The sequence below is a fragment of the Sprattus sprattus genome, assembly GCF_963457725.1.
Source record: "Sprattus sprattus genome assembly, chromosome: 3".
NCBI classification, from domain to species: domain Eukaryota; kingdom Metazoa; phylum Chordata; class Actinopteri; order Clupeiformes; family Clupeidae; genus Sprattus; species Sprattus sprattus.
The window spans coordinates 34,234,072-34,245,585 of record NC_137922.1 but is presented as its reverse complement, the minus strand read 5'-3'; the positions used below and the strand labels follow the sequence as shown (position 1 = coordinate 34,245,585).

Genomic DNA, 11,514 nt, shown 5'->3' with positions numbered 1-11,514 from the left:
GGAGGTGGAGGGGATGCGGGTTGGGCCAGTTTTGGGCACGTTGTGGGCCGGTGGTGGGCCGGTGCAGTCAGAATTGTCCCGGTGGATTTTTGTGTCCCACTCCGCCCCTGCATCATGCACTACTGTGTGCTTGTTGCTTTTCCCATCATGCACTACTGTGTGCTTGTTGCTTTTCCCATCATGCACTACTGTGTGCTTGTTGCTTTTCCCATCATGCACTACTGTGTGCTTGTTGCTTTTCCCATCATACACTACTGTGTGGTCGTTGCTTCACTGCTTGGTCCCTCACAAGAATTAATTGTGGGTTAGGACTTTATTCAATCAGTTCTTACAGACTTCCTCTTATCAACAATTGGTTTCAGTGTATCAGTCATTTGGAACACAGAGCCTGCTGGACTTTGTCTTCATTTTTAAAGAACGAGTCATTCATTTTGCACTATTTTGGATTCCTCATCAGTTCAATTTGAATGTTTGGCAACATGGGCAAATGACCAACTAGCATGCTAAAATCATCTGCATTGGGATGTTGTGGAATAGGTTAATGATTCGGACAGGGAAAGCTTTATGTAGTCTTCCTCATGTTCTGATGTGTACTCATTCATGTGAATTACATTCTGTATGTTAAATATTATAAGTTGAATATGCAAGTAGATATCACTTTCTATAGCCACATATTAACCTTGTATCTTCTCCTGACTCATAAAAAAAGCTGTGCAACCAAAGCCTGACAATTTTATGAAATTCCTCATGTCTATAGAAACTAAATTTCCTGCCTTAGTACTGCAAAACAGCAGGGTGGTCTGTAATAAGGTCATGGCATTTTGGTCCTGAAGTCTAGCAAATGTTGATAGAAGATTATATTATGCACTGGGGGGGGAGAAACACGAACTTGTCCTGGTCTATTTGTCTGAAGGACTTACAATGGCTTTACCAACTTGATTCAAGAAGTACAAACAACTCATCAATCACCTTTTCCCCCACTGGCAGATTTATTTGACCCATCTCCATTTATAAGAGAGGGTTTATTTAATGGCTCAGTTTACAACACTGATGCACTGCATCAAAATAGCTTGGCAGGCAGGCATTACAATTCTGTTGTAGAACTTTACAGTCCAAAAAAATAAAAAATAAAAGAAAGAAGTGAGAGAACAAGGGAGAGTTGGAGGAGGAGGGCGATTGAGGGGATACAAACGATGCAGAAAGGTGTACAGAATACACCAATTGAGACACAGAGGAAATATAAATTGAAATGCAAATGTATGTTTTCCCTTGTGATAAGAACAAAGAAATATAGCACACTTGTCAAAATGCATCACCGCCACACAGAAGAGCATGGTTTTAACTCAGAGAAGATGATGGGGCGCCTATTGTGTGGGGTTGCCTTTGTGTGCCTATTTTTTTTTCTCATTACAATGAAAGTGCATGCTTGTGTTGTACTTCCATGGCAGTGTTAGCTGTCTCAAGCACTCCCGTCTTGTGTGCAAAGTAGGATCATCAGGCAACCTGTATTGAAATATTTACGTATTTGTCCTGATACTGTCACAGGCCAATATCCATGATTCAGTTAAGAACATCTAGAGCCCTCATGTGGTAATTCTATATCAAAAGGCATAAAATGTTGGTGGATATAAATATTTATAGATTGAACAAAAAAATATTATTAAATAGGTTGAGCAGAGAAAATACCTCAGAGCCCTTCTTCAGTTTGATAAAAAAAACTGCACAGTGTCAAAAAGCCAAGAGCAAATTGTATTTAAAAATCCATCTGATCCAACTCGCTTTTATCCTAATGGCAGAAAAATCACGGATCAATAAGCAATTCAAAGCTGAGAGGTGAGACACTGGAAAGTTGTCCCTCAAGCGGATTCGATCTAACATTGGCGGTCTTCAAGGCTGGCATGCTGGACAGCTTATCCACAGGCACATCTGTGTGGACACAAGAGCAGAGAGAGCGAAACACTTACAGTTGAGTGATCAGTGCTCTGGGGGAGCTGCTAGCATAGCCTGAGTCTAAAACCAATGGTATGGACACCTATGCTTACACAATGTTGAAATATGTTAACATAATGTCACACAAGTTGGAGAGTTTTTATTGTTTGTCAGGGTGAATGCCAAAGACCATGCTGGTATTTTCTATAAATGCACAACTTAATGTGAGTTATAGAGCAATAAAAAGAAGGGAGTAAGGGGGTACAATCTGGTCATCCAAGGCACTTCCTTCAATGGCAGTGGTAGCTATAGCACTCCTGTCTTGTGTGCAAAGTAGGATCATCAGGCACCCCGGATAAATTATTAACATGTTTATCCTGCCACTGTAACAACGTATTACTTTAATAACAGAATAGAGCAATACAATAAGACAATACTGCTGACTTGAGGGAGCAACTTTTAGTTCTTTAGTAAGGGGGGGGGGGGGGGGGGGGGGGGGGAGCTGGTCATCCAAAGCAATGGCTTGTGAGGGCTGCTCTCAATATGAAGCTCAGACTGACAAACACTGCCACTCCAGTGGTGGAACAAGACCAAAGGGATCCACTCAGCACTGAGGATGGGGGGAGTGGGGCTTAATCTTTCAATTCCATGCTTGCATTGAGCGTGGATGATAGATTTATTGTTTTGTTTTTGTGCTACATGGACATGATACAAGGAGCACAAATATGAATTTGGCCTCTCCACTTGGTAGAGAGAGTTTCTTCTTTCTCTAAGACATGCTTGCACAGAACAACAATCAATTTAGTAGATGCATAAAAAAAGAGTGCAAGGTTAAGCCTGAGAATATGATTAAGCATACTTACTGTGACAAGCATACACCGGGGAATTTAGGGTGGAATTAAAAATTAACACAACCTGCAACACACTAAGGAGTGTGCAAAGAGATGCAACACACTAAGGAGTGTGCAAAGAGATGCAACACAATAAAGGCCTCAATATACTTCTGCATCCTTCTCCGACCTTCTCTGCCCTCGAAAATAGATGGGCGGGTGGTCGGATTCAGAAGGATTTGATCGTACTTACAGACCCTATACACTTCTACGACGACCGTGGGTGCTGAAAATAATTTACTGCGGCGATAATAATTATAAGGACGGCAACAGCGCTTTAAAACGACGTTTTACATTATTCAAAGGTGAAAGATTAAAGGCAAGAGAATCGCCAGGTGTAGGCTACCTTCTCATTATGTGTGTGTGTGTGTTGTCAGTGTTTGTAATACAATGGTGTTGGCTGTAAATAAACTCCACTTCGCGTTTTTGACAATAAAATAAATCCCATGTAGGATAACAGCCTTCTTCCTATGTGCGGGAGTTTGTTTAACAGTTTAACTGTGCGGGAGTTGTCCCATTTCCCATGAGGCTTTGCTCAGACCATTCTACATTAAGAAACAAATTAAAACGCCGGCCAATTTATATTTGTGGTCATGAAAGTTATGTAACGTCTGAATAAAACAAATAGATCAAGAAAGGAGGCTAAACAAAAATCAGTAGGCTGGATTAATGAAAGTGAGTTTCGACACACACCATGAGTGAGATATAGAGAGACAACAAGTGTTATATATAGTGGTTGGAATCGGCTGGATTCAGCTGTTGGAGAACTTGCCGATTATTTTCTTTTATGAGAGACATTGACTCGGTGGGTGATGATGTCGTTGGGAAATAATGTCGTTAGTGAACCAATCACAGCCAAGGGGGTATCCGTCTCTCTCCGACTCTCTACGAAAAGTTAGAAAAAAACGTTCCTCTCCGACCAGCTCTCCGAGGGCTCGTATGGGCGTTAACACCTGGGTGAAGGTGTTGCCAAGGCGTGCCAAAGTGTCCCTCTACGACCGAATCGGAGAAGTAAAAATCGGCCTTAAGGAGTGTGCAAAGAGATTCAACACACTAAGGAGTGTGCAAACAGATTCATTTGAGAAGAATCGACTCAGCACACTCATTCTCACAGTGTGTGTATTTCCTTGGTGAACTTGATTTCTGAGCTACGCTCTGTGCACCATGTTACATTCAAAAAAGAAACAGTACATACAAGATCATCTTGTAGGCACTCTGATTAACAGTGACGCCTTCTTCTTTTGTATATCCACTGAAGCTGAATGAATCACCATTGCATTTCCTAACATTGAAATGAGCTGACTCATGTGTATGATGCCCTTGGCGCCCTGAACTTTGGGAACTAATTGGATAACTTTATTACAGCCTTAAGGACACTAGAGTCTGTCTTAGGCCAGGATTGATTATTTTATTAAGGACCAACACATAATTAATCACACAGATGCTGTTGAAAAAATGCTCTAATGAACAAAATAAAAAGGTGTGCGTGATGTCAAACAGAAAGGTTAAACTGAGCTGTGCTCAAAATCAGGAATGTATAAATGTCACAAAGCGTCCCCAAATTAGAAGGCCAACATGGCCAAGGGTCAGGTGTTGCATCACAAACATATGCAAAAGCTAGTAAATGTGTACACGTTACAAGTACTGTATATTGTACTATGACTGCCAAGGTATGCTTAGCATTTTATTAGAACATACAAAAATATCCATTCTAATTCAGATGGCAATTTCCTACCAACCTCCATACATCAAGTTTCAATACAGCTCAAATAATGTATCTCGTGATGTGTGCCCTGGGGGGAGAAAGCCCTTCCATAGCCCTTCCCAATCCGTGAGAACAGAAAAACTAATTTTTACACACTCAGATTTTGTATTTGTTCTAGCCCCCAGCAAATGTTGCCAGTAAGAACTAATAGCATTTTCCCACTTATGAGGGCAGGTATGAGCGGATGATTGCACACAGAGCACTGGGAGGCAACAGCTGAGGCTGTTATATATATATACATGACACATGTTGTTAATGCCACGCTGTTCATGATGAGGACTTTTAACTCAGGCCCCATCAAATGAACTGTGATGTTAGGGAAAATTTGCTCCTAATAAAAAACAGTCGTGTAAATATATAAATCCAAAGCTCATTTGATTCTATTTGTTTCTCTTGACTTCAAGAGCCCAACATTTCAAATCAGACCCTGAGTCTATATATAATCAGCAAACAGTAAAAAGCCCATGAATTCAGGCGCTGATAAAAGTCTAAACATGTAAGGTTAGAGACCACATAACATGAACCCTGCCGTTCTGGTTCAACACTACATAAAACATGCACTGTCTGGGTCTTTGGCATTCCAGAATGTGGATCATACTTTTCTCCGACCAGATTTTAAAATCTACTTCAGTGTAGAGGGCAATTGTATGAAGGGACTACAGGGCATATGAGGATCAGTCCATGTATGAAACCGCTTGTTGAGGTTACACATACAGTGCCAGTCAAATGTTTGGATTGGAAAATGTCTGTGACCATGGCTGCAACAGATAACTACAGTACCAGTCAAAAGTTTGGACACACCTTTAATTTTTTTGAGAAGTTTTTCTTTACTTTTATTATTTTCTAAATAGTAGATAACACTTTTTTTGTTTAGTACATCATTCCATATGTGTTATTTCGTAGTAGAAATGTCTTCAGTATTAATCTACAATGTAGAAAATAATAAAAGTAAAGAAAAAACTTTTGACTGGTACTGTAGTAAGGGGGGGGGGGGGGGAGAGAGAATTAGCATGCATGCCGCTCTTCACGTTATTTTCAAAATGGCATTTTCTGCCATGCGACCATTTTCTGACATTTAAGGCTTCTGCATTTGGTCTTTTTGACAATTACATTTGTATTTGAACAGAATGTCAGGATGCCACTTGTCTTATGGTTCCTCCAATTCCACAGCATTTCCTACATTACCAATCAACTGCAGTCTGCCCATGGTCCATTACACGTTCAATGACTTCTAGTCAGTGAGAGAGCGAACACAGGAAAGGTATGATTGGGTCTTCTGAACTTGCATCAACACACTTGCCTCTGGGAAGTGTAATACATATTTAATTTGTGTTTCCCAGTGAAGACCTAAGGTTCAATTAAATTAATACCCTGCCAAGGAAAGCCTACCCAGATTAATAATATCCTTGGTCTGTGTGTACCTACTAGCCCAATAGCTTAGTAAGTAATTACTTTTCATCTGATTCTCATCTAGAGTTAAGAGACAAGAATTAATCACATTTGGTTCAATGATTATGTGGTACTCTGTCATGAAAAAAATACATATTTCAAATTTCAACTGCATTGCAAAAGAGAAGGGGTGATCCATCTTTCATTTGTAACAAGACACATGCATGTTTACGAGATGCCACTAGAATGCCATATATGGTCTCTGTAAAAGCATGCACACTATTTAAAGATGTTTCAAGAAGCAAGCAAATACATTGGTTTAAATCAGGTTACTACTTTACTACATTATAATAAAATGAACAATTTAGAGTAATAAAAACACATTTTTCTGTCTACCTGGCAGGGTATATTAATTCACTCTCTGATTAAACCTGATTGCAAATAAAAAATAGTGATTGTTCAATTGTAATACCTCTCCTGAGAGATTTGCTTACCGGATATCTCATTGTTTTCCAGATTTATGTTCTCCAGAGTACGGATTTCTGTCAGTCTATCTGGAAAACTCTTGAGCTTGTTTTGGGACAAGTTGATGCTGGTCAAGTGCTTCATCTCACCTACAGCGTCCGGTAATTTGGAAAGATTGTTGCCTTGCAGGTCCAACTCTGTGTGGAAGTTTTAATCACATTGATAACAAGTAAGTATGACAATTTATTGCCTTAATGGCAGTAATGTTGTCAATGTGATACTTCAAAGAAAATGAATTGATAAATGGAATCAAGTGGAAGTGCAATAAGTAATACATTTGTTCAGAGCATAAAATAAATCTTACTTGTATTACATAGACACCTGAAGAAAGTATGACAAAAAATGACAAGCTTTTGAAATTCTTGAATTACTGAATCAATTACACACCTCTTAATTGGACAAATGTGGAGAAAAATTTGTTGGTTAAGGCTTTCAGCTCATTGTTAGCCAGTGTTATGCTCCGTATATTCTCAATGGCGGTACTCAACACCCTGAAGACTCCATCAGGGAAACTGATCAATTTGCAGTCGGACAGATCTGCAAAAAAACAGGACTGTTGACTACGTTAACAAATACAGTCACCGTGGTGACACTATACAAAACCCACAAAGCTGTAATGGACATTTTCAAGAAGAGATATTTGGAAATTACTTGATGAGACTAATTGCTGGCTCAGCTCATTTGTGGTGGTTACTAAATCTGTTATGAAATCAGTGTATGAGCCACCTATCTTATATTAACAACCACAACCTTAATCAAACAACCTTTGTCTGTGAATAGGCAAAAACAGACATCTTCCTGACCTGGCGCAACACTGCCACCTGTTGTCCATTACAACCACCACATTTTGAAAGTGAATTCTCCTGTGCTGCAGTTAGCCACCCTGGGGTTGGTCTTACTCTATTATGTCATGAATCTGTTGAGGCATTCAGATCCCATGTTATGAACCAAGCTTCTCTTACAGCTTGGGAAACATAAGATGATAGGCAAATGACAGGAAGTAGGGCAGTAACTAAGATGTGAACGTGTGTGTGTGTGTGTGTGTGTGAAAACAAAACAAACGCAACCTAGATGGCCTGGCACCTGACGGACCCCCAGAGAGATGAGGCTTACCTTCTTGAACTTTCACACTGATGGCATCCCCATCAGACTTGCCATGCACAGAAAAAAGCCTAGGTTGTTTTATTCCTTTCGTTTTTTGTATTTTTATCTTTTCAATTAAAACTGTCTGGTGCTTCCTGGTTGATCTCAGCCACTCACACAGTCTCTACACATTGACATTTTTTCTTCTGCACAGGCTCTGTGTCATTGCAGTTAAAGGGATAACCCCACCCCTAACTGAGAGACCGTCAGCTGCACATGTAAGGATACAGAAGGTGCCAGTAATGAATTAAACAAATAAACAAAAAAAATATATAAATTCATGTAAGTGTACTCATGGTTATGTACATGTAAGTAACACCTACCAACCTATAGGGAAGCCATACTAGACTCTGGCTTAATGCTTTGCCACTGAAACCAATGAGCCTGTTATCATTATTTTATAAGTAGATGGTGAACATTTTTTAAAATTGCCGTGCTATACTGTCATGATAAATGGCTAGTATGTGACCTAAACAAATACATACTAATACATACACATTACAATACAATAATCCATAAACATACACACCCACACATATGTGTTAACAAGCTCCAACTCGCTGAAAAAAAGTCTGTTTATGGGATTCAGAAAATTAATTCTCCTTGTGACAGCTAATAGTGTTGGCTTACTAACAATTCAGAATGGACAGCCCAATTCAGGTACAGTGACGGTAGACTATTAGCAGAAGCACCATTTATTATTGCGGTGGCATCACGGTAGCCTACTTACCTAAATGATCCTTTCCGTCTTCAACTACTTCATTGACTCTTCTGGCAACGTTGGCAACATCCTGGGCCATCTTAAATAGAGTACGTCGAATCTAAGATGCAAATGTTTAGTTACAAATGCATCAAATGTCAGGCTAAGTGATCAAATTAGCGAAAAACATGGATTCCTCAGTAAATCATTCCTAAGAGAAAAATACCTTAAGTGAATTTGCGTCACGTGACTATGGCAGCAAAGGGGTCTCGCCCTTTCTTTCTATATTGGTTACACCAACCTTTCAGTGTCAAGAAAGGCAATCTAACAGGATACAACTGAAAACTCTCTAAACTAAAAACTGCCATACTCTGCTAAAGCCTCTCGTAAGCTCTGTTTACATTCAATACAAATCACATCACACTGGCCTCGCCTCTAATGTATCAGGCGTCATTCATTTATTATTCATTCATTGCTGAGGCAGGAGTGAACTAGAGGGTTTGAAGAAACCCTGACTCTGCTTAGCCTATGGTAGTTGTGACGCTAGGTTACAAAGCAGTCTCGATTTCTGGCTACTTACTTGATAACTTTGTTTTGCTGTCTTTCAGAACCCCCGACCTCTCAAACGTGCATTCAACAATAAAGCTGGCGACAATGTCGCCTTCAGCCAATCACACTCACACTACAGCACGGCATCTGTAGCTGCCAAATGTGAGGACCCTGCCTGATGTGAGTCCGCCGCTGCCTGATGTGAGTCCGCATGCGCAAACACAAACGGTTTACGGCAGAAGGCTCAGGAGCAAACTATCCAAGACGTGCATTCTCATACATGGTTTAATATCAACGTATCTGGCTTCTCTTAACGCATAATGTAGGTTTATTTAACGTAGTGTTTTATAATTTTGTCAACGGTTTACAGCATAAGGCTCAGTGTCAACATATGGGGCTATGTTGTATTACTGTTACTAGTAGGCTAATGAATGCACTGCTTAACTAATAATTCAATAAACATGAAGCTTAACATCATAAACCTTGGTGGATTTCAAACGTAAACAAATGCGCTTGTCATTCCACTTCATGCTGTAGTGTAGCCTACACCACCAGCATTACCTGGCTCGTTGTACTACAATAGTGTCGCAAAGTTTGCGCATGCGGCCTCACATCAGGCAGGTCCTCACATTTGGCAGCTACAGCATCGACAAATTTGGCGATTTGTGCTGATATTTTTAGCACAGCTACCACACACAAATGCCTAAGTCGTTCGGCACGGTGTACCGAAACGTTGCTCTAAAGATTTCTTGGAAATGTAATACTAAACAGCTAGCTAGTCTCAAATGACTACTAACCCCAACGTGCACCCAGTTTACCACGATTTTAGACCATAAGGAAAGTTTGTATCCATACGTTTAGCTAGTTACCCGTTGTGAATACGCATGCGCGTTGCACATGTGTCTCGCCAGCGCTAGGCTGACATACAATTGTAGCCTACTATTAGGCTGCTGATGTTAGAACTGTGCTGCTTCAACACACATTAAACAAAATCAGAGTCTGAGAATGAGACTATAATACAAATGTAGCTGGCAATTGTAAAACAATCTGTCAAAAATAAGGACTGTAGGCTCCATGTTACCTGAATGTCAGCGTGTGGTCCTGTAATCGCCCTGAGATTTTGGACACGAACCCACAGAATCAATCCAAGCCAGTTGTCTGAGGCACTGGCCAAAGAGATACCATTCTGGAAACTCCGTGACGGGTCAACGTTTTTATACAGCCTAGGCTACTTGTTTTGTGGAACAAAAGAGGACCACCGAGTACTTAACCCATGACTCAATGTCTCTCAAAGCCAGTTCAGGCAGGCAGAACACCATGGCCTGTATGCAAAGCCATGATGTATCCACTGTGCTGTCAGTGCACATACCTCCCCCAATATGTGTGTCTCACCTGGAAATGTCCATGTTGAACCAGCTACTCACTTTAGTCGAAATAAATGAAAGCTTTTCCAGTGAGGAGAGTCATGTATGGATATTACAAACAAACGAATCAGCACATAGTAGCACAAAGTGGGCCCTTTCTTTTGAATAAACAGTGGAGCTTTATCAAGTTATGTTGTTACATAGTGGATTTGTTGTTTTTCCAGAATTGTGCTCTAGAGATTTGAGGTTTTTACATATTCGCCCCAATATTTATTACCAAGCCTCTAATTTAATGTTGCAATGTTGTGAGACACAGTTTGGAGCATGGATACAAACCCACAGACAGCCCCAAAATGTACTTCCAGTTTATGGATAAATGTGCTGGCAGATCTTTTGCGTTGAAATCAGATTAGTCTGTACCAAAAGTATTATAAATCAATCATCACAAAAGCCTCAGTATGCCTCAGGGCTTTAGGGAATCAAACAGCTTCTACTGTATATCTCACTGCTTGTCTCATTTACCTCTGCTGTTGCTTTTACCGATATAAATGATAGAAATGAGTCTCATAATCTTTCTTTGGAGAGAAAATGTATGTGTTTAATCAGTTAGATCTGTTAATCTGTTCCAATCAGGGGGTATGAAGGACAGCAGTTACAGGATTTGTGATAACAAAAACTTTGGGCATAGGTAACATTCAGAAGGTGAAAGTGCCAAACAAAAGGTTGAATTGCCCTCAAATGGGCTTGAGTGACAGTTTGGAGGAGTTTTGGAGCACAATCCCATGGGCTTTAAGATAGTTGTATGTTAGTAATTGAAACTCCCAGATGGGAAGCACTGAGTGGATAAAGGTCTTTGTCTGTGAAGAGAGTAACAAGTGGAGATCAGGAAGTCAATTGTCCACCCATTTCACCCGCTGTCGCTAATAATAATGTTTTCCCCTTATAATATGTTTCCCTATCAGTCGTTGAAAAACAACGTCTGTGGTCACTGGGCCAGGAAATGAAAACATGATTGGGAAAATAGGATATTCTGCCTGCTTGACCACTGACTTCTGCTGTTTCACACTGATAGGGGGAATGGCATATTGACTAATAATATAACAAACACTAAACACCAGACTGGTGGAGGTGGCAGTCTGACTGTACAAATTGCTTCTAACACATAATGCCTCAAGACATAATTACATTGTTATTGGCTGATTATATTCCCTGGAGAGGTGTCAATGTGAAAATGGCAGCAGCATATTAACCTATTCCACA

At 40.2% G+C, this 11,514-nt stretch overlaps 1 protein-coding gene across 2 annotated transcripts; it reads right to left on the bottom strand.

Moving 5' to 3' along the window:
* Positions 1-965: 965 nt before the first annotated feature.
* Positions 966-9,073, bottom strand: lrrc20 (leucine rich repeat containing 20). 2 transcript variants are annotated; one of them, XM_080835777.1, is made up of 6 exons: positions 8,922-9,073; positions 8,372-8,462; positions 6,886-7,035; positions 6,468-6,635; positions 5,770-5,886; positions 1,788-1,926 (listed from the first exon to the last, which is right to left on the bottom strand). In XM_080835777.1, the coding sequence occupies exons 2-5, from the start codon at positions 8,439-8,441 to the stop codon at positions 5,816-5,818; spliced, it is 459 nt and encodes a 152-aa protein (XP_080691903.1). In that variant the 5' UTR covers positions 8,442-8,462; positions 8,922-9,073; the 3' UTR covers positions 1,788-1,926; positions 5,770-5,815. The 2 variants fall into 2 exon arrangements, with proteins under 2 accessions (XP_080691902.1, XP_080691903.1); XM_080835776.1 differs by lacking the exon at positions 5,770-5,886 and having other exon boundaries at positions 966-1,926.
* Between the last annotated feature and the right edge of the window lie 2,441 nt (positions 9,074-11,514).